We start from the raw sequence: 23,406 nt of genomic DNA on the forward strand, positions 1-23,406 counted from the left end.
GCCAAGTGTTGGCCAAAAATGACCCGAAAACTGTCCATTGGGGCAAAAAATGAACCGAAAACTGTCCAGCGGGGAAATTTTTGGAATTTTTATGATTTTTTGAAATTTTTTGAATTATTGAAATTTTTCAAGTTTTTTTGAAAAAAAATTTTAACTTTTGAATTTTTTTGAATTTTTTTATTTATTATTTTTTTGAATTTTTGAAAAAAAACTTGTGATTTTTTGAAATTCTTTTTTAGTATTTGACATGAGGGATTTTCAGGGGTGGTAATCCTGGGCATGGCTAGAGCCAAAAAATGCATATTCCCCTATAGAGGGGCATGATTTTCAAAAGGGGTGCCCCCTCGTGTACATGCCCATGGGTGTACATGGCCCCGTCGGTGCCAGCGTCGGTCAGACTATGGAGCCGTGATTCCGTCACTGCCTCTATGCAACTGTCACAGGATGACCTATATAAAGCCTCAAACTCAGCCGAGTTAGCAATTAGTAATTTCATTCACACAAGATATCAGTATAAAAGAGCTCGAATGCCTTTCTAGCTTCCACACTTACAAATTAACTACAGTCCAGCCTTCCTAGGAGATGGAACGTATCAATTTCCTTCGTACTTTTCGGAAGTTGGTGATTTTTAAATCACTTGTCCTTTAGAATTTCAGAAATGTTGGTACGGTGTCAAAACTAATACATGCCGAATCAATGACTTTGCTTAAATGATGAAATTTCATATTTAATACAAGACCTCCAATCAACTCAAAGACCTACAATCAAATGCCATATACTGAGCCATAAGTATAGTTCATATTTGGCACGCAGACACCCCAGTATTATTTGAACTTTGAAATTTGTGCAGAACGTATTTCAGTTGAGATTTTTCAAAAAGTCACACAAAATATGAGATATTTCAGAGGATGTGATTTCATTCGAAACAGTTTCTGTCACACCCCAAACCGAGAGTTTCGGATTAAGGTGTGATCAATCATCGCCTCGTGTTTATTTAATCACTAAACACACAAGGCTAAACAAATACAAATAATAACAAATGCAGAAGCGTGAATAATCATAACAAAATCACAAGTCATTATACCAGTAAATAAACATACACATATAGTGTCCATACAACCCACATCATCCTAATATATAAGATAATCTAAGGAACGAGTCTGATGCATAGAACAAAAGCATCATACTTCGTAAATCCTGCGCAGTCTATCTTCTCACAAAAATATTCCCTGAGAGGCCTTTTGAAAATGATCCCTAACCTGGGCATACATCACAGGGAATCAGTAAAGGTCAAGAAATAAACATGATCTGGTAATGTACAATATACTGTTGAGGCCGATCACAGATTCTCAGAGGCGGAACTAGAAAATTTTGAAGGGGAGTTAAAATGTAAAATGCATAATAACTCGGATTTGAACTCAAGTTTCCACAACTACAAAATAGAATTCTAATTACTAGTCTACAAATGCACAATTAACATTTTTTGAGAGAGGCTGAATTATATAAGACCTTCAAAGGAAAAAAAAAAAATTTAATATACATGATTAAAAGTTTGTAAAATATATAGTTCTGCCCCTGCAGATATCGAGTGCGAATCTGCTCCGATTCTAAAGGATCGCAGGGTCCTGCGATTCCAACACTAACCATTGATATGTTTTGTGCACAAAAACTAATTTCTTTTGAGATTCATGCATTTCAATGAACAGTTGGGACTAGAATCGCAGGAACCCTGCGATCCTTTGGAATCGCAGCAGATTTATTTCCGCAGATATCAGCTGCTGATAGGATGTCAGTGGATCAAATCCGGCATAGATACAAGTCAAAATTCAAATTAATCGATTAAATAAAAGAATCTAGGCCCATATGGGAATTCAAAACCGTATTTCATTAATTTATCTAATTAAAGGATTGGATTTCAATGTCCTCTTATCATTGAATTCAATCTATGCATTCCAAGAACTCAAGTAGCTCATTTCTAGAGCTCAAAAGGGAATAAAAACTGCAGGATTACCTGTTTTGAACTCAATCCAATCCTCTCCTAACTCCCCTTCGCCGCCCCTTCTCTCTCACACCTCTCCTCGAACCCCTCTCGCTAAGTTATACTTATCTGGCAAATGCTTGAAAATACCCTGATTTCACCTCTCTGCATATCTACAGAGAGCTCCATCAGATGGCTCTTAAAATTGCTAATCAAGCTAGGATATATGAGTTTCAATATAGGGGTTACACTTTTCCCCTCTTTGCAGCATAGGTTTTTTCTTTATATTTTCGGTCGTAGTACCACTTGTAACTGTCATTTGGGTAGGCTCCAGCTATGTAATATTTTTTACTTTCTTGCTTCTGTATGGTTTTAATGAATATGCACCTACAGGCAATTCCCCCCAAAAAAAAGTATACAGCAATGATGAGAAAAGGCAATGGTAGTTTCTTCCTTTTTGTCAGTTAATTTTTATTTCCTTTTGCTGTGTAATATTTTTGTGAAGATGTATGTCTAATTGAGACTGTTACAATTAGTAATTGTTCCCCATTATCTGTCACTGAGGAATCTATTATTCTTGAGTTTTAAGAGATTTGGATTTGAGAGGCATTTTGGAGAGGCTTGTATACATGGATCATTCTAAACCCTAAACCCTACAATCAAGTATGAAGACTCAGATAATAATGGAAACCCTAAACCCTACAATCAAGTATGAAGACTCAGATAATAATGGAAAGAGCCAAAAGAGGATGGAACAAATACCAGCACTAACATACACGCCAATGGTACCAAGTGGTTCCAGTAGAATAGGTTAATATTACTAAGAAATACTTGCCTAAATCCTTTCAATATACTACAGTGGCTTTAAGGTAGTGAATATAAACACCAATACTCAATTTTCTCTTACTATTAAACTTTTTTTCACTCTTCTCACATAAACCCCACCTGTCATTTATTTGATTCCGACCAATCTATTGTGAGAGCTGGTACAATTTTTCATTTTGAAAAAGCAGACGTAGCACATTCCCCATCGTCAGCCGTATCAATTCGAAGCTTCAATTCTACACGCTTACTATCAGGAAAGACTATCAGCACATTCCCCTCGTAACAATAAATTCCAAGAAAAATGATTAGATTAAGTAGGTAAAATTATAATCAAATGCAATGTGTAATGCTTATTATCAGGAAAGAACAAGTCACAAAAACAACCGAACTGAAAGCTTATCCCAAACAACAAAGACTGAGGCTATGGTACTACTTACTATGCATAGCGCGGATTGGTCTGTAGTATGAATCAATATTTTCATTTTCAAAGTTCAAATAGTTGATCTAAACCGTTCATCATGATCTCCATATGAATTTGTACTTGTAGACTAAATTTTACATTTTTTAGAATTTTTTTAAAAAGGTAGAAAATTACTACTTGTAAATGGTCTAGAATATTTAGATGAAGTGATTTCTACCTATCTGAAAAAATAGTAAAAAACTGTTAAAAAATGAAAAAGCAATTCATATGGAGATACGTTGAAAGGTTTAGATCAACTATTTGAACTTTAAAAATAAAAATACTGATCCATAGTACATACCAATCCTCCGCACTATGCATGGCACCATAGAATCACGAAACAACAGAAACAATAAATACATAAATAAGAATAAAGGAAAAAGACAATGCACCTGAGCTCTAATAATAGCACTCTTCATCTCCGGCTCAGCCTTTTCAACAGTGAACTTAGCACGCTCCGCCTCCTGAGCAGCAACCTGCATGGCTTCAGTGGCATGAGTAAACTCCTTGCCATATGAAATAAATGATAAAGTTAATTTTCATGTCAATTGCACGAGTTATTCTATTGTATGCACTACTTTATCTGTTATCATATATTTTCAATTTTGGAATGAAAACAGAAGGATTTCAAATAGAAATCATTAGGATCTTTATGATTACTTTCATGAAGAAAAATGATAGTAAATTAAGCTGTTCAATAATGCTTAAGACATCAGATGGGAAACATGAGCGGTAAAATAGGACCTCTTAGATGCGATCAGCTCAAGCATCAGGTCATTTAATAGATAGCAATACCTTAATACAATAATGTTCAATTCATCTCAAGACAGTCCACAATAATAAACTGAATGAATATTACAGAAAAGACTTGCTATTAAAATTATGGAATTGGTAAGGTTTTCAATTTTCTTTTACAGCAATACTAAGAACAGGATTGACTAGAATTCAGGTCCTTTTAGAACTTCAAACAAAACCATTGCTAAATGTCCGGGGTTGATTTAAGTCTTACCTTCATCCTAAACTGACATATCAAATTAAATCCAGCTAGCATATGTGTTATAGAGGAAAGAGTCTGAAAGATTGCAATACCATTCGACTCTTTTTCGATCTTCTGTGGATGCTAACTAAAGACACAAATCAGTCCCAAATGTTAGCAATGATTCCTTTCAGGTTTCAACAATGACCCTAAAGTTAGGGGTGACTCAATTCTGCTACCTTCTGTAAACAAATTGAAATCCTTGCCAGTTCTCTAATTTTTATATTTAGACTTACCCAAATAAGAAAGAAAAAAACTGATTTGTCAGTGTAATAAAACTTACTGTTGAAGTTTTGTAATCAGCTTCTCTAGATCCCAGTTTTCTCTAGGAGTATCAATACCAATATTTGCCTACCTTGAAAAAAAAAATTAACTTTTTAGGCAAGAAATATACGTGCCGAAAAACACACAAGGGAAAAAAAGAAAAGAAAAAACCATACAATCCTCATTACAAAACCATAATAATCCTAGATGTCCGTTTGTTTTCTATTCTTAAATAAAGAAATTTTAAAATAAATAAAGTAAACAAATCCCTGAATTTAGAAAGACATTGTAGACTTGTAGTTTCCTTCTCTTTCATTTACTTGCACAAAAGAAAGTCTGCTTGATTACATAGTTTTGAGACAATCTTTATGTTTTCTAAGAGTATCCAAGCATGCTTCCTACAATTTTATATTTTATACATCATTCATGACATTTTATGTATTAATTACCTCTAGAATGTCATCCATGGTAAGCTCTACATATTCAACAATAAGAGATTGGAGGCTGTCAGAGACAAGAGCCCGCCTCCGCTCAGCATAGACACGGTCTCTTTGGCTGTTCAAAACCTCATCAAATTCAAAAAGCTGCTTTCTGATGTCAAAGAAGTAATTCTCGACTTTTCTCTGGGCCTCATCCAGGGCTTTTGTCAGCATCTGTGATTCTATTGGCAGATCTTCTACTCTAAAAGCACGCATTAGACCCTACGTAGTTAACAAATTAAATATTGTGTACCATTCAGGCACAGAGAAATGATCGTAACAGAGTGTCATATATACCTTTTCACAAGAATACGAGAGGCGCTCTTCTGCTTCAAGCTCAGTCATAGATGCCTTACCCCCATGATTTTACTGCAGGCGCAATTCTGATTCAGCAAACACTCCAATTCGCCTCAAATGGGCCATGATTCGGAGGCACTCCGATAGTTGTATAACATTATAACACACAAACGCCATATTTGACCGGTAATTTGATAAGTACTAAATAAATATGACAGTGATAAGCAATGTATAAATCTAAGATTGAGTTATCAAATACCAGTAAGGTACTGTAATGGTGTTACAGGTCAGTTATAGACGAGAGATTACTATTTTAATCGTTTGATTTCTGTTTCTTTTTTATGATTATTGTTTGAATTCAGGCTTCAATGAGTTTCTGACACAAATGTTCTCCTGTCTGAGACAAATTCTATTCTGGTACTACCATGTCACACAAGAAATTTAATGTGACTACTGTACTAAAACTAAAGTACAATATGACTTGCCTGAATATTGGATCTGAGTTTCTGTAAAAGCTGAGAAACCATAGACTGCGTTGACTTCTTTACATCTATTGCTAATGCCTGAATGATTGGAAACCTATTCCCAGCATTATCAAATATGAAAAGCAATATGTGAAATTTGATTGTAATATAATATATAAAGAGTATGTAAACTTACTCAGAATACAATTTTGTAAGCTTATTGACAAAAGCTTCCAAATCAAGTGCCTCGTCATAGTTGCCATTACGTATACATGTAAAATTAGAAGCAAATTCTATCATACAATTCTTAAATAGAAAAAAGTTAAAGAGGTTTCTGTTCCGAAATATAATCTAGAGTATTTGTAAGTAACCTCCTACATTTTTTTGGTTAATTTTCTCTGTCATGGTTGCTCAACTAAGTTGATTCACGATAATGCCATGTATGAGGATCAAATTGGCATGTTTTGAACCAATACCTTTGGAATTGGATCTCTTATTGTTATTCATTATTTCAGCATCAACATCTAAGTTTACTTCGCTTGATTGTACTTCAATTTTAGCCCAAGAGAAAAGGCCCCATCACAACGGTGGCACAAAGTTGCATTTAATAATGAGAAAAGAGTTAACACGTACGTGTCCATGAGTTGTGGAATCTCAAGAAGGTCAAGTACTGTGCTATGATTAGCCAATAACGTTTGGTTCAGCCTCCTTTCTTCTACAATCTGTTGAGCGGACTCGATGAACTCCGTGCAACCTGATGTCAGATTTGGGATCTCTGAAACCTGCACATGTTAAAGAAAGATGCATTTATGCGTGTACATATATCACACAGAGCTACAATCAATTGAGGCAGTCACTTGGATGCCAAGAACCCAACAAATCACCAAAAAAAGGAAACAATAATGGTATGAAGCCTAGAAGGTTGAACAGGAATGGTTCATTAGCACTTAAAATTAAATCAGACTGATACACAGCTGGATCATACAGGCTCAAAATCTGTGTTTATTGTGTGACTTAATTAGGAAACAGAAGTGTGTGAAACATGAGTTCTTTCTCCTTTAAGTTGTTCTTCTCAGATCTAGTAGTTTCTGTAAAGATATATTTCTATTTAGTATGTTGTTTGTCTTGTATGAGATGTCCACTCTAAAGTTCTCAAGCCAACTCATTAAAATTAAGCCACATAAAACAATAAAACTTAACAGGATCAATACTTCAAATGCAATCTACCATTAAACAAATCAGTTGTAACAATTTAATTTGAAGTTGTGGTGTATAATAGTAAATGGTCCAAGCCAAATCCATGATACTATAAGTTCCAAGTTAGTACCAGTAACTCAAGTTGCTTGTCGAAATCTTCAAGCTGGGTTTTGACAAAGGAGATGGCTTCAGCCGCAGAAATAAAAGCACTATAATTCTCAACTGCCACCTCTTGCATTTGCCTCCTAACTCTCTCTCCTTCCACGTTAAGCAACTCAGGCTCCTAAGAAATTAGTAAATGCATACATCAGCATATGACATTGATGCATTAGCAGTGAGATCTGGCAGAGATAGTAGTATATATTGATTTGATTTGATAGAAGGTTTTTGCTGGTGTTGTATCACCTTAAAATAACAGTATCACTCCAATTATCCGTTTCTCATCAGTAAAGAAATTTCCTCATGAACCACACCAATCTAACGCATCAGTAAGTAAAGAAAGAGAGAAGACGCAACCTTGTGGTCTCTCAATGGAGAAAGAGAGAAGCTCGGAGAAGTAGGGCTGATAGGCCGGGCCAGCAAGCGGAAGCATTAGGAGATTTGCAGCCATAAATTCTTGATCTGGAGCTTCGGCTTCAACATCAATTGACGACCTCCTCCTATCTAGGGTTAGTGCCGCTGGTTTCACTCTCTTGGCCTCCATTGGCATTGGCCTTGGAGAGATTATTATTATTAAGAGAGATCTATCCTAAAACCATGTCCCTAAAATATGACAACAAAATAGTTTAGGAAATGTAATGTGTACCTTACAGTAATCAAATACAGCGCACACTATTGAAGGAAGAAATCTACCAGCTGTGAGTTTTAGATAACTAAAATTTTGACTTGGAAATCTGAGAAATTAAGGTTTTAGATGAGCTAGCATGGAAGCCAGGTCTATAACCTAAAACCAAAAAGCAAACTATTAATGGAATATTTCTATAAATTAGTTTTTAATTGAATATATCTGTCTCAAATTCTCTAAATTACTACCTGATTATCAATCCGGCGTGATTCATGCCGCTCTGTTCCAACCACATGGAGCCCACCTGCTTCAATTAACTTTAGAAGGAGATCAGATGGAACGGTTACCTTCTTTTTCTCCTCTTCAGTCTATACTTTGTATTCTTCCACAATTTTTGTAAAGGCGTCCCTTTATAATGCAGTTTACTCCAATTTCAGAGCTTGTAAATGTTCTTTCCACAATTTATCAATATTGCTCAAGATCAGAAATCTCTCAGCCTCTCACATCAAACCAGGTGCCTGTTTCTCAATGATATCCTGAAAATTAAAATTATAAATACCTTTTCAGAATAGCAAGGAAAAAGTATTTCCAAAAAAAAAACTTGAACTGTTGTAAGGACTTACAGTTTTCTGAAAGTATGCTTCACGCCCCCTGAGACGAAGGTACTGTTGTAATTCCTCGTATGTTGAGCACTTAGATGTGATCAGCTCAAGCGTCAGGTCATTTAATAGATAGCAATACCTTAATACAATAATGTTCAATTCATCTCAAGACAGTCCACGATAATAAACTGAATGAATATTACAGAAAAGACTTGCTATTAAAATTATGGAATTGGTAAGGTTTTCAATTTTCTTTTACAGCAATAGTAAGAACAGGATTGACTAGAATTCAGGTCCTTTTAGAACTTCAAACAAAACCATTGCTAAATGTCCGGGGTTGATTTAAGTCTTACCTTCATCCTAAACTGACATATCAAATTAAATCCAGCTAGCATATGTGTTATAGAGGAAAGAGTCTGAAAGATTGCAATACCATTCGACTCTTTTTCGATCTTCTGTGGATGCTAACTAAAGACACAAATCAGTCCCAAATGTTAGCAATGATTCCTTTCAGGTTTCAACAATGACCCTAAAGTTAGCAGTGACTCAATTCTGCTACCTTCTGTAAACAAATTGAAATCCTTGCCAGTTCTCTAATTTGTATATTTAGACTTACCCAAATAAGAAAGAATCAAGGGGAGAAAGAGATGCTATCTCACCCCTCAAACTCGAGATTTTCGAACTTCGACCGATTCTCTCGCGTGAGAGGGATTGAAAGGCCGGCTCCTCCTCCTGACGGCCGCTCCTGGCGTTCTCTCCTCCTCACGCTCCCTCTCCTTCGCCTCCTCTCCTGCGATCGCTCTCTCTGTATCTCGCTTGTCTCTCTCTCGCACGCCTGCTCTCGCTCTCTTGCGATCGCTCTCTCTCTCGCAAGCTTTGTCGTTTTCAGAAAGGAACTTCTAGAATGAGTCAGGACTCGGGAGGTGACCTTACTTTTAGGTACCCGAGGTCCTTTTCACACAATCTGAAAAATCAGGAGTATAACCCAATCTTTAATTATGGATCTGGACCGTTCCATCTGTGTTTGACACGATTATTAAGGAAATCTGACGGTGAGGATGAAAACTTAAATATTACTATGCTGTAGAGAATCCGGACACCTTACAGGTCCGAGGCGAATTCGTACCCTCTGAGATATCTCAAACTTTGCGAGACTTTATGGAAAATCTGAACCGTTTAAATACGTTAAACACGAATCTCAAGACACACATAATACTGAATAGGCAGCGGACACGTCGGTCACGCAAAAGTTGAGATATCTCAGAGGATACGCACCCGTCTGAGGCGGGACTGGTATAGTGCCGGACAGAAATTTTGCTAAACACGGTCTAAAGACTCTAAACCAGGGTATGTCTATAAGAGCATCTCCATTGGTGAAAGGTTTTGCAATTGCAAAAAGTCTGTTTGCAATTTCAATTCATCCTAATTTCAAAGACTCTACACTCCTGATTTTGACCGCCACATCAGCGATCTCTTTAGTTTTTTTGTTGACCTCTTTCTTTTCCTCCGTGAGTTCCATTTTTCTTTACCGATACTTTCTCCACTCATCGCCACTTCTTTTTTTTGAAAAATTATTTGCCAGTACCGCTGGTACCATCTCTCTGTCTCTCTCTCCCTCCCGCTCTCTCTGTCTATAGTGGAGAAAACAAAATTTTATTGGTTATATGTGCTAGTAAGAAGTTACGCAGACAACACAGAATAATATTGTTACTGCAACCAATTAACTATTTTGTCCTCAATTGCTTAAGCTTTATTTGATAGCGGCACAAAAATATCTTGCAGCATAAATACAAAATCTGATTTTAGAATTGTAAATTGGTCAACAAATTAATTAACACATATCGAAGTAGGGTTTTGGGGAACAAATTAGGCTGGTTTCTTAGGAAGCTTTTAGCTGGTTGGGTTGAATTGCTGAGCGCTTGGCTGACTCGTACTCTTCTCGTAACTGATCATACAGCTCATCCAATTTCCTCTTCTGCCTGATAAAAGCCAGATTAATTATATATTAAAAATGGTGATTAAAATATCTACTTATTTATATAGCATTGACAAACTTTATAATAATGCTGTCGCAGTTTCATACATCTCATTTGTTTCTGCAGTAATATGCAAGGTGTCATTATTGTTGACAGAAGGCTCAGCACTCGTCCCTGCACCTGACCTGAAACCAGCAACAGAAAATCAATAAAATAACTTGAGCTCACTAAAAACAAAGATATTTCTTAATTTAGCTAATTCTGTGTTATTATATATAAAAAGACTTGAGAAATCTATCAAAGCAGCCCATTTAATATTACAAAATCATCCCTGATGAAAAGTGCAACTGTCATGTTCCTTTACCCATTGGAATGGCTTAGAGGCTCAGATACATTCACCGACTATTATAATATATACTTTAATGAGATTCATGTACCTAGATTTTTTTTTTTTTTGAGAAAATGGTGTCGCCAATAATTACAACACCATTATCTTTTGCGACACAGTTATTGAAAGACTCTTGACTCATGTAACGGTGCACCAGGGAATGTGAAAATGAATAGCACGAATGATATTGTTTTTAAATAGTCTGAATACCTCGATATGGTGGTGCTGCAATACAAAATAACAAACTATGCAAAAAAAAATGCAATGTAAAGCATAACTGGTAGGGGGCTTACACTATGCAGCAGAGAAATCAAAATTGAATAACATGAGTCAATTAATAATCTCAAATAAAAGTATGAGTACCATTCATGTTCAAATTGTAAAAAATGTACATCTCTGGTAAAAAAAATTATAAGAAGTAAATTGGAAATCCTGATAGCTGGCTGGTGGCAAGGAACCGGATTCTAACACATGACAATCTACAAAAACGAGGCTGGACAATGGTCAGCAGATGCTTAATGTGCCATAAAGAGGTAGAAACAACACGTCATTTGTTTGAGGAATGTTCTTCCACACATGAGATCTATGTTAAACTGAGGTTATACAGACCAACACAAAATTGGCCGACAAAGCCGACAATCAGTGTTTTTGACAGGGGTAAAGTGGGAAACCTACAACATGGGCAAAAATCAGCTATGCTCATCATGCTATTTGTGATATGGAGGGAGCGATGTGCTTGCTGTTTCACTGACAACCGTAAGCACATAGAGGAATTGCTAATGGAGATTAAATGGCAAATAAAATCCTATGAAACAACACAAAGACAAACGACATACATGGAGGGGGGTGGGTACAACAGCAACTCGGGAGGAGTAGCAACAAATAATACACGTCACTAATGCTGTTGTTAACAACACCGACCCACTGGAGCAGCACAACCAGCGTACCAGTCACAGTACTGGTACCGAGGAGGATACTGGTACCCATTTCCTTTACCAGTAAACCCTAAATTTCGTACCACCTAACATAATCATGATCCCTTGAGAAGGTTTGCAAAAAAAAAAAACACCCTCAATTTCATACCAGTAAACCTCCAATTTCGTACCAATACCAATTTCCTTGAGAAGGATCTACATAATGAAATTACTTGGGTCATTTCCACGAGATTATAGAATTTGTATTACCTAAATCAACAGATCTGTGAGATGGGGTTTTAGTGTTTTACCTTGTAGCAAGAAGTGAAGTCCATCTCCATTGAAAGCTTAAAAGGTTAGCGGAATTCAGGAGGGCTGCTAGGTTCGCGGAATGGAGGCGAACGGGAGGGGAATAGCGGCGGATGGAGGCTAACAGGAGGGGAACAGCAGAGGAATGGAGGCGAAATTTTGAGTGGGGAAGAATGGAGCCAGGGAAATATAGAACGGGGACGGGAAGGGGAAGAAGGGGAGAGGAAATTTTGAGAGGCGACTTGCAGCTCGAGTAGCGACTTGCAGCTCGAGCAGCGACGAGGAGCACGAGAGATAGCGAAATGAAAGGGCCGATGAAAGCTTGCAAATTTGGGATGACCGCCGCATCGGTGTTTGATTTCTTTGAAATGCCACGTCGGACTATGCAATTCTATTTGCAAGCTGTAGATGCTCTAATGGAGTATGGCTAATATAATAACAGTGTCTTTCAGTCTATACAACACCAACTTCAAAATCTATCAAATCAAGTTTAAATGGTGAATTCAAACCGTTCAAACCGATTTACTTCATTAGTTGTGTATTTACATGTAAAATTTATAAGTTTTTTAGTTTATTTGATATCAAGTCAAGCAGTCAAGTGTTTGAGTTTTTAAGTTAATTTTAATACATTCATTTTTTAATTTTTTTGCCACTTGATTTAATACTAAAATAACTTGAAAATATAAAAAGTTTGTATGTAAACGCATCACTCATAAAGTAAATCGGTTTGAACGGTTTGGATTCACCATTTAAACTTGATTTGATAGATTTTGGAATTGGTATTATGCAGACTGAAATGACACTGATGTTATATTAGCCATACTCGTCTATAATGAGCTACTGAGAAAAGGTGACGTCATTTTTTCGGGAGCTCGGCAAAATAGTATTACAAATATTTTATTTTTTATTTTTGAAAAAAACTATTGACTGTTGAGTCTTATTAATTAATTATTATTATTTATGATTATGGTCTATGGCCGTGAAAAATATATACGCCATATTTTATTCTTTTTTCTTTAATATTTCAAAAAAAAATTGTTTCATTTAATTAGTCACAAGTCATATTAATATTTAAAACTAAATCTCTACATAATCGACATTATTAACGCCGAAATTTTTAAAAATACCATTTTATTAAAATTAATAAACCAAAACACCAAATTGGACTGGAATTATTAAATTTCACATGGCCGCTGCGAGGGGAAGCGGGCACTTATTTGGGCCGCTTTGGGGGCCAGCGGCCACATTGATTTTGCTTTTTTTTTTTTTTTTTTTTGGAAAACAGATTTTGTTTTTTTTTGTATTAAAATATTAGAAATGTTGAATATATTTCTTTGAAAATAGATGAAATACAATATAATTTGATTTATTAGAAAAACTGCAACAAATAACCCGGATCAATATTTTTCAGATCGGATTTTTCGCGGCTGTAAGAAAAATTAATATATTTCTTTATGTGTTATTGGAAAAAAATAAAAATAATTAGATTCTGAGTTATTGATCCCGGTTCAAAAGTCACTTCTAGGTAATCCAGAAAATATTGTGACCTTTCTAGTACATTTAATTTATAAAAAGTTGTATCTATTTTGATAATTCTTTTTGAAAAACAATAATTAAATAAATTAAAGATTTTGATTTTTTTTCAAAAATAGATACAACTTTTAAGAAAAACAATAATCATATCTATTTTGATAATTCTTTTTGAAAAACAATAATCATATCTATTTTGATATGATTTGTGTTTGAACTATCTGACCTGTAAATTAAGAAAGACTAGTTCCTTGTGTATTTCTTTTAACGTGGCGAGTCCTGAGGTGTCGATATTCATCACATCTGAGGCGAGGCGAAAACATACAAAACAGAGGTGGTTATTTCAATACCTTTCAATAAGAAATAAAGACTGTAAAAGATATGATTAATATGTTAATTCTCACTTGACATGTCAATAATGATCGATTGGAGCTTGTCTCCGGCCTTTTCTTTCATTGTGTCACATTCTTCTGTTACGCATCTTATAATCCTGTTTAATCGAATTGAGGAGATTTTCATTTCAGTTTTGACTTTATTAAATACCGATAGTATATCAACTGAATAAAATGAACATGCACTAGAAAACAATTTACCTTTCTCTTATTCACTTGACATGTCAATAATGAACATGCACTAGAAAAGTTGTATCTATTTTGATAATTTTTTTTGAAAAACAATAATTAAATAAATTAAAGATTTTGATTTTTTTCAAAAATAGATACAATTTTTTATAAATTAAATGTACTAGAAAGGTCACAATATTTTCTGAATTACCTAGAAGTGACTTTTGAACCGGGATCAATAACTCAGAATCTAATTATTTTTATTTTTTTCCAATAACACATAAAGAAATATATTAATTTTTCTTACAGCCGCGAAAAATCCGATCTGAAAAATATTGATCCGGGTTATTTGTTGCAGTTTTTCTAATAAATCAAATTATATTGTATTTCATCTATTTTCAAAGAAATATATTCAACATTTCTAATATTTTAATACAAAAAAAAACAAAATCTGTTTTCCAAAAAAAAAAAAAAAAAAAAAGCAAAATCAATGTGGCCGCTGGCCCCCAAAGCGGCCCAAATAAGTGCCCGCTTCCCCCCGAAGCGGCCCGGTTCCAAGTGCCCGCTTCCCCAGGAAGCGGTCATGCGAAAAATATAATTTCCAGCCGAAATTGGTGTTTTGGTTTAATAATTTTAAAAAAAATGATATTTTTTAAAATTTCGGTTATTAACGTGAGCAGAAGAATTACTCACAAAAAACGCAATAAATCTGTATTAAAATGGCACGATACAATGCTTCTCAGACATAACAAATTAGTTTGTTATCGGAACCCATTTTAACAAAGAAACCAGAAGAAGCATGTATTTCAAAAATGGAGAAGCGAATTTAACGAAACATTTATTTTATTTTATTGTTTAATTCATTTATTAAGTATGGCATTCTTGTTTTGTAGGGGTCTCAGTGAGTACGATACGGGTAGGGTGAAAGTATTTTCATACCCATGTCCATTAAAAATTGATCTTACTCATATTCCCGATTTTTTTATTTATATCCAAAAAATAAATTAAATTTTAAAAAATAACCGAACCGGCTTTGGAATTTGAAATCTACCCAAACCGGGTAACCGTTAACCGGACCCAAACCATGGGTCCGGTTAACGGTTAACCGGATTCGTTGGTTCGCTTAACCGTTAACCGAACCCAATTTTTTTGAATTTTTTTTTTTTTTTTTTACTTTTTTTTAAAACAGAAAATTTTTAATTTTTTTTTTCTATTGAAAATATACATGAAAATTCGTATTTAGATTTATCAAATTTACACCAAAAAATTTTGTAAATCAAGTATGAAATTTAAAATTATAGAAAAATACACATACACATACACATATACATAAATAATATACGGTTACCAATTTTTTTTTTTACTTTTTTTTAAAACAGAAAATTTTTAATTTTTTAATTTTTCTATTGAAAATATACATGAAAATTCGTATTTAGATTTATCAAATTTACACCAAAAAAATTTGTAAATCAAATATGAAATTTAAAATTATAGAAAAATACACATACACATATACATATACATATACATATTATACATGAAATTTAAAATAATATGTATATGTATATTGATGCAATATGCGCATGCTTCGCGAAAAGGGGCGTAACTTTTGATCCGTCCGTCGGATCGGGCTGAAATTTTGACAGGAACTCCACAGCCCAAAACCGGATGCAAAACCAATCTATGATTCGTTTCGCATTTTGTGGGCTCAGATTCGCGATCCGAGCCTTCCTTCATAGACTTTTGGACCTTTCTTATAATTTTAGCAATTTTAGGGTTTTTTATGTATCTTTTATGAATTTTCTGTTTTTAGGGTTGGTATTAAAACAGACGTGATGGCTCTTGGGAGAGGTTAGTTATTTTTTGTATCAGTTTATTCAAAGAATTGAGAATCTGTGTGATCTCAGAACCAAATCTATCTTTCCATTCCAATTTCTTGATCGTTCGTGCATCATATATGTATATGTGTATGTGTATGTGTATTTTTCTATAATTTTAAATTTCATATTTGATTTACAAATTTTTTTGGTGTAAATTTGATAAATCTAAATACGAATTTTCATGTATATTTTCAATAGAAAAAAAAAATTAAAAATTTTCTGTTTTTTAAAAAAGTAAAAAAAGTAAAAAAAAAAAAAAAAAAAAAATCGGGTTCGGTTAACGGTTAAGCGAACCAACAAATCCGGTTAACCGTTAAGCGGACCCATGGTTTAGGTCCGGTTAACGGTTAACCGGTTTGGGTAGATTTCAAATTCCAAAGCCGATTCGGTTATTTTTTAAAATTTAATTTATTTTTTGGATATAAATAAAAAAATCGTCTCATATTCTATTCTTACACATTAAGAATTGACCTTACTCATAACCATGTCCATTAAAAAATTGATATTAGTTTATCCTATCCGTACCCGTTAAAATTATTGCGTCACAAAACGATAACGGATGAATAACGAATAATACTAATATAATAATTAAATTTCATTATATTTTACAAATAAAACATCAAAACTCATTCTTTTCACACATATGCAATCACATTACTAATAAAAAAATAACAAAAACAAATGTACAATCAATTCCAACTAAATTATTTTTTTATAAAGCAAGAGAATTTAAAAACACAAATATATCTTTGGACAAATTCAATTATTAACTGAATAACAAAAACGTAAATAAAAGTAATATGATTAACATTTTTCTTTTAGTAAAAAAAAATATACTAAATAACAAAATTACATTTGTTTTTGTTTATAAAAACAATTAATATATGCATGGAAAACAATTAATACATTGTTAAGAGTAATAAAATTAAGTGTTTATAAAAACAAAATTAAGTGTTTAAAAATAAACTAGTATCGTGCCCGTGCGTTGCAATGGAGACATATTATAAGATTGAAAATAGAATATGAAGAGGCATTTTTGTTTGATATTCACACAAAATTAAGAAAAAAATATATTTAAATGAAAAATCAAATAATAAAAGAAACAACAACAAATGAGAAAAAAAAATGATCAAATATAACATAAAAAAAATTGTTGAAGTATAATTGCGGTTTAATATATAATTTTCTCCACAAGTAAGATAGGTTATTAAACAATTTCGAGGAGAAATAATATGTAAAGAAACAAAATTAAGAAAGATACAATTAAATGATTCAAGTAAGAATTTTTTCTATGTATATATTCTTAATGGAAATTATTTTAATAATGAATATTTCTCTACATAAAAGTTTTAAATATTTTTTATTTTCTCTCTAGATTGAAAAGAAATGATTGTTTCTCTCAGCACAAAATCTGCTATTTATGTGCGATGGCCTTTGGACCACATCTCGTCCATAGGGCTCGTTAATTGTCCGATTGAGTAAACATGTGATAATAAGAAATTAACATTTTAGGCATGTTTAAATCAAACAAGGCAACTATTTATTTCTTTTTTGAACACTAAGCTGCACACTAAACAAATGGAGGCTTCCATTGCCTCTCAAATTCTCCTTTTTTATTACAAAATTCATATGTTAATCCGTGACAATTTTAATTTAAAAATAAATATAAAGATGAAGATAAGAAATAAAAAATCTAACTTGTGTTGATTGTTTCTTTATTCTTTCAATAATTATAATTTTCTCAACATTATATGCTATTTTAATTCTCAATTAACCAACAGAAAGCATGTAATAAATAGTTAATAATTTTTATTAATAAGCTAAAGTTGCCTCTTGATTGATTGTAGAGCAACAATTGATCTCTCATTCTTAATTTGATTTATTCTTATTAGTTACCCTCATATAATCTATTACTTACAAAATTGTTTTTATATTTTTAATATGCTTATAGATAGAGTTGAAATTGATAAAATAGTATTTTTCAGAAGATATAATTGAGGAATGAATGGAAGCATAAACAATTAAATATTTTCAACAGAGTTACATGAAATTATACTTCTGAAAGATTAACCTATATAAATATTAATGCACTAAAATAAATAAGGTCCACTCTTTTCGGCACATCAAAATTCTCATACGCAAATTCTCAGTTTCACTGTAATATTTTTTTTCTCTTTAAGATACAAAACGTATTGTTACTTGTATATTTTTTTTTTAACTTTCTTTTTCTTAAATTATTATTTTTTATTTTTACTTTCCTTTCAATAGATGTAGTGGACTTTTCAATAAAAATATAAAAGTTAACGGTTTAGTACAAATAGTATAAAATTTTATTTCTTACCACATCTGTCTAAGCTGCGACATCGAACTATATAAAGTGTCCGAATTTGAATAATATAAAATATCCTTCGGACACGAGATCAGTCCAAACACCGTCGAAAAGAGACAATTGTTTCTATTTTTATAGTCGAAACTATAGAGGAAGAGGAAAAACAAAATGGAGAAAACGAAAAAATAAGGAAATAATTTAATTGCAGGAATTAGAGGTAGATATAAGGAGAAATAAGGAAATGAATCTAGCATTCATTCAATTTTGATTGTGACAAATTATGTAGCAGTTTATGTGACAAGTACGTTTTTAACTAAATTTAGATTTCTACATATAAAATATATGTATTTAATCAAAATAAGATAAATTATATAATTGAAGGGCTAATATTCAATTCGAAAATTGATATTTCAATCTCAGTCGTTGGCAGATCAGGACAACTAGGTGCATAATATAAAAATGGAGATATATGACAACTATTGAATAAATTCGTCTGCAGTTATTTTTTCCCATATACCCGGAGTATATTGCACTGGTGGTCCGTAAATATCATCTATCTATTATTTTATTTTCAAAAGCAATCAAGTTCTTAGTTTGCTACATAATTTTTATTTTATTTTTACCAAATTGGAAACTTGGTTAGAGAATTGGAAGCAATTGCACGTCAGCAACCATTAATGATATCTCAATGTTAATTTAATGATTTGGCACTATAAAATCTCGAGGATTATTTAAGTGACAATGAGAACAGTATAAAAATACAAGGACCAAACTGAGATGTTTGTAAATGCTCAAGTATTGAGCGTGTGTTATAGGATTGTTCGTAATTTTATTGAAAATAAATAAATATCGGTTGAGACTTGAGAGAGATGCACTTTTATGTAGTCGGATTAGTGTGTTATTTGATCGATCTTTCAGTGATTAAATATGGTTATATAAAATAGTTCCGAGCAATATGGTTATATGAAACTTTAATTTTTCAAATTTTAAATTCCAAGTTACAAGAGATTTGATGTTTGATCATACCTTTGAAATTAAACAGGCCAGAAGTCTATATGTTTTGAAGATTCAAGAAGGAACACGGAAGAAATATGTTATCGGTTATTTTATGTTGATTCATTGATCTAGGCGATATGATATAATTGGATGGTCCAAAAAATTTCCAATATTTTATTATGTTTTTGTTGTTCACACTGTAGAAGACAAAAAAATATGGAGTTAGCGATTAGAAAGTTAGCTCAAATTAGCAGTTATTTTCACAAAATGCAATTTTCAATCTTGCGATATCTCCAAATAAAATTATTCACATAACAATTACAATAAGATATCTAAATACGTGTTCTTAATAAAGACTGAAAATACAACAATTAGAGGTTTATTATAAATTAACTTCCAAATGAAGGTTTTAGGGCCAACATATTAATATCTCGAGATGCAATGTTTGATTATCATATGAAGATCAATGTTTGATTTTAAAATTCTTTATCTTTTTTAGAAAGCCACGTACTCATCTTTTTGGGATAGTATAATTGTTAGTGGTTGGAGGTAGTGAATTTTTTTTTATAAACCATAATTAAAAAAAAGATATTGATGAAACCAACATGATTAATTTTTTTTTACAAAAATTGTAAGAATCAAAATGCCATTTCGGTCTCGAATTTTTTTTTTTTGACTAAAATAACAATTCAGTCCCATGTAATTTACAATTTTTTAATATTTTTTTTTTTTCAAAATCAGTAAAAACAGCTTGAACCGAAATGTTAAATGTTATTTCAGTTTCAAAAACTTGTGCCTCTGTGGTATCAAAACCTGTCTTTCTCCGCCTCTGTGCCTCCTGTGGTATAAAAACTTGTGCAGAAAGATCTTTGACCCAGCACGCTGCTCTCAAATTTGGTTCACAAAAAACAAATCGGCCACAGTATTGTAATATATGTGATAAATTAGGAACTAAGAATCATAGTGACAAATCAAAAGTTCGGGTTCGGTTCGGCGAGTTCAAAAATTCGTGATTCGGGTATAATTCGGGTATAATTCGGGAATGATTCGGTACACTACGGAAGCAAAAAAAAAAAAAATTTCAACAGAAAACACAAAAAAATTCAAAAAAAAAAAAAAAAAATTCCAAAAAAAAAGAAAATTTCCGTTTTTTTCGCGTTTTTATCGCGAATAAAACGTGATTCGCGTTTTATTCGCGAATAAAACGTATTATACGTTTTTCCCCGTTTTGAACGGAGTTCGGTTCGGGAACATCAAAAAAACGTTTTATACGCGAATTATACGCGAATTATTCGCGTATCATGTCACTATGCTAAGAATACATGTAAGTAGGGATATCTCCATTTCGTCTAGAAAAATTGAGAGGAACCGAACCGGACCTCATTAATGGATTTGGCAATCGGCATGACAAACATGCCAGCTGGATGCCCGGATGGGTTTTCCTTTTTGTGTAATTTATTGATAACCCATTAACTTCACTAGTCGCCTCCCTTACCTGTATCCTTTTTGGCAGAGACTGGTTTATTCATAGTCCCTTTGTTTTGTTCATTTCTAATTTGTCAGGGTTTTTGTTCATAGAGTTTTGGACAGTTTTATTCAAAATCAGGTTTAAATCAATCACGGCAATAATCGCTGTTTATTTTCTACCTTGGACAATAATGAACGAGTGCGTTAGGTTCATTTTGGATATATTACTAGGAAATGAAGCTTTAGGTTCTTAAAGAACAAGTGCTTTAGGTTCAACACGATCCAGGTACCGGTATAGATATGATAATACAATACATATTGGATACGATATGAAACTATATATGAGTAACGTTGTTCTGGATATATTATACTGTCTTACATTTTGAAGTTGTTTTTACTTCATCTCTGTACCAAAATTTATAAACGCACAAAAAAAAATTCATTGCTCCACTTTTCTGGCTCCATTACTCTTCTGGGAAATTTTTTACATATCAAATTATGCCACAATTTTTTATGTGAGAAATATAAAATTCTAATTTAAATATTTAGAAAAATATAAAACGAATTTTGAAATTTAGGAGGACCGGAGAAAATTCCGATTCTAATCGTTTTTATTGAAACAAATGAAAAAGACAAATTTCAAATCGGATTTTTCAAATTTCTATTGTTGAAAGGGTCAAAATTTCAGATTTCTATCATCAAAGATTCAGATATAAAAATTAAAGCTAAGGAGGCTTAAATTGGTTATTCCAACTTAGGCCGGTCTAAATTATTCATGTTTGGTTGAGGCCTAAAGTTAAATCATAGCTTAAACTATTGCTTGTTTGGTTAGAGTTGGTGAAGGACTTAAGTTTTGAAAGCCAAAATTGGTTAATTATTTATAATAAAATAATAATTTAATAATATTAATATATTAATTATATATTAATAATAGAGGAGGGCTCAAATGCATCCAAATTTTTGTGCACCCAAATGCATCCTATCCTTTTTTCCGTTTTCAAAGTCCGAATAGTCAATCCGAACCGTTAGATGCGATCTATATATTAAGATTTGCTTGGAGACCAAATTTTACATTTTTTGAAATTTTTTTACTATTTATTAAGCCACTTTGAAAATCGCTTATCCAATGGTCAAGAAAATATAAAATCAGCGATTTTCAAATTGGCTTAATAAATAGTAAAAAAATTTCCAAAAATATAAAATTTGGTCTCCAAGCACATCTTAATATATAGATCGCATCTAACGGTTTGGATTGACTATTTGGACTTTGAAAATGGAGAAATTTTTTTTGAAAGATAGGATACATTTGGGTGCACAAAAATTTGGGTGCATTTGAACCCTCCTCTTAATAATAATCATTAATAATAAAATACTAATTATATAATTATAAATTAATAATAATTATTAATAATAAGATACTAATTATATAATATTAATATATCAATAGCAACTATAATACATTGTAATATTATTATAATAATTATATAATATATTAACAATATAACATATTAATTATATAATTACATATTAATAATAATTATGAATAATAAAATGTTAATTACATAATATTAATATATTATAATATTATTATAATAATTATTTAATATATTAACAATATAGGATATTAATTATATAATTATATATTAATAATAATCATTAATAATAAAATACTAATTATATAATATTAATATATTAACAATATAACATATTAATAATAATTATGAATAAGAAAATATTAATTACATAATATTAAAATATTATAATGATTATTTAATATATTAACAGTATAGGATATTAATTATATAATTATATATTAATAATAAGATACTAATTATATAATATTAATATATTAATAATACTATAAGGTATTATTATATTATTATAATAATTATTTAATATATCAACAACATAACATATTAATTATATAGTTATATATCGTTGATAAGATACTAATTTCACGATATTAATATATTAATAATAACTATAATATATTACAATATTATATAATAATTATTAATAAAAGGATATTAATTATATAATATTATTATAATAATTATTTAATATATTAACAATATAAGATATTAATTATATAATTATATACTAATAATAATATCTTAATTATAATCATTCAAGTTAGGTCACAAGGTGGAATAAAAATTAAACCACCGTGTGAGGTGGTTTAATTTAGGCCGGCCTAAAAATTGGCTTATGTCATCTTAGTTCGGCTCAATTAAGGCACGTTTGGTGGAATAACGAGGCCTAAACTCCTTATTCCACCCTGTAAGCCACAACCAAATATGGTAGAGTTTAAATCTCTACCTTTAAAAGAGTATGATTTTTATATGAGTAAGGCTAAGGTGTTATGGATAACGGCCTTCTCTGCTACGGTCTCAAAAACCTATCATATAAACTTCAAATTTCTATTTAAGTAACTCACTAAATTGTTTATATAATGAACTTGCCTAATACCAATTTTTATTACTATTTTTTATGATTTATGAAAGATGACAAAAATAACCTAAAACGTTGACAATTTTCTTTTATTTTTAAGTTGTTTTTTGTCATATTTCATAAATCATGAAAATTAGTAAAAAAGTTTCCAAAATAGTAAAAATTGGTATTCTACAAGTTTATTAATATTATATAATTAATTTACTAAGCTAATTAA

General features: G+C 31.8%; 1 protein-coding gene and 1 long non-coding RNA gene across 2 annotated transcripts; both read right to left on the minus strand.

Moving 5' to 3' along the window:
* Positions 1-1,054: 1,054 nt before the first annotated feature.
* LOC144564652 (conserved oligomeric Golgi complex subunit 8-like) lies at positions 1,055-9,272 on the minus strand. The gene is made up of 13 exons (XM_078314256.1): positions 9,003-9,272; positions 8,408-8,525; positions 8,033-8,320; positions 7,512-7,943; positions 7,131-7,280; positions 6,437-6,585; positions 6,000-6,077; positions 5,825-5,918; positions 5,340-5,486; positions 5,013-5,264; positions 4,583-4,650; positions 2,924-3,769; positions 1,055-1,259 (listed from the first exon to the last, which is right to left on the minus strand). The coding sequence occupies exons 4-9, from the start codon at positions 7,707-7,709 to the stop codon at positions 5,409-5,411; spliced, it is 747 nt and encodes a 248-aa protein (XP_078170382.1). The 5' UTR covers positions 7,710-7,943; positions 8,033-8,320; positions 8,408-8,525; positions 9,003-9,272; the 3' UTR covers positions 1,055-1,259; positions 2,924-3,769; positions 4,583-4,650; positions 5,013-5,264; positions 5,340-5,408.
* An 818-nt stretch (positions 9,273-10,090) lies between these two features.
* LOC144564679 (uncharacterized) lies at positions 10,091-12,349 on the minus strand. Its single transcript, XR_013514697.1, has 4 exons — positions 11,976-12,349; positions 11,834-11,880; positions 10,470-10,547; positions 10,091-10,365 (listed from the first exon to the last, which is right to left on the minus strand). It is a non-coding gene; the product is annotated as an uncharacterized LOC144564679 (long non-coding RNA).
* Positions 12,350-23,406: the final 11,057 nt, after the last annotated feature.

Source organism: Carex rostrata, chromosome 13, assembly GCF_964058835.1.
Source record: "Carex rostrata chromosome 13, lpCarRost1.2, whole genome shotgun sequence".
NCBI lineage: Eukaryota > Viridiplantae > Streptophyta > Magnoliopsida > Poales > Cyperaceae > Carex > Carex rostrata.

Excerpts from the sequence above, each read along its gene's own strand:
- LOC144564652 (XM_078314256.1), bottom strand. The coding sequence starts at position 7,709 with ATGCCAATGGAGGCCAAGAGAGTGAAACCAGCGGCACTAACCCTAGAT. Across the intron at positions 7,281-7,511 it reads TTGAGAGACCACAAGGTTGC|CCTGAGTTGCTTAACGTGGA; the intron begins GTCTTCTCTCTT and ends ATTTCTTAGGAG. Across the intron at positions 5,487-5,824 it reads AACTCAGATCCAATATTCAG|CTATCGGAGTGCCTCCGAAT; the intron begins GCAAGTCATATT and ends AATGTTATACAA.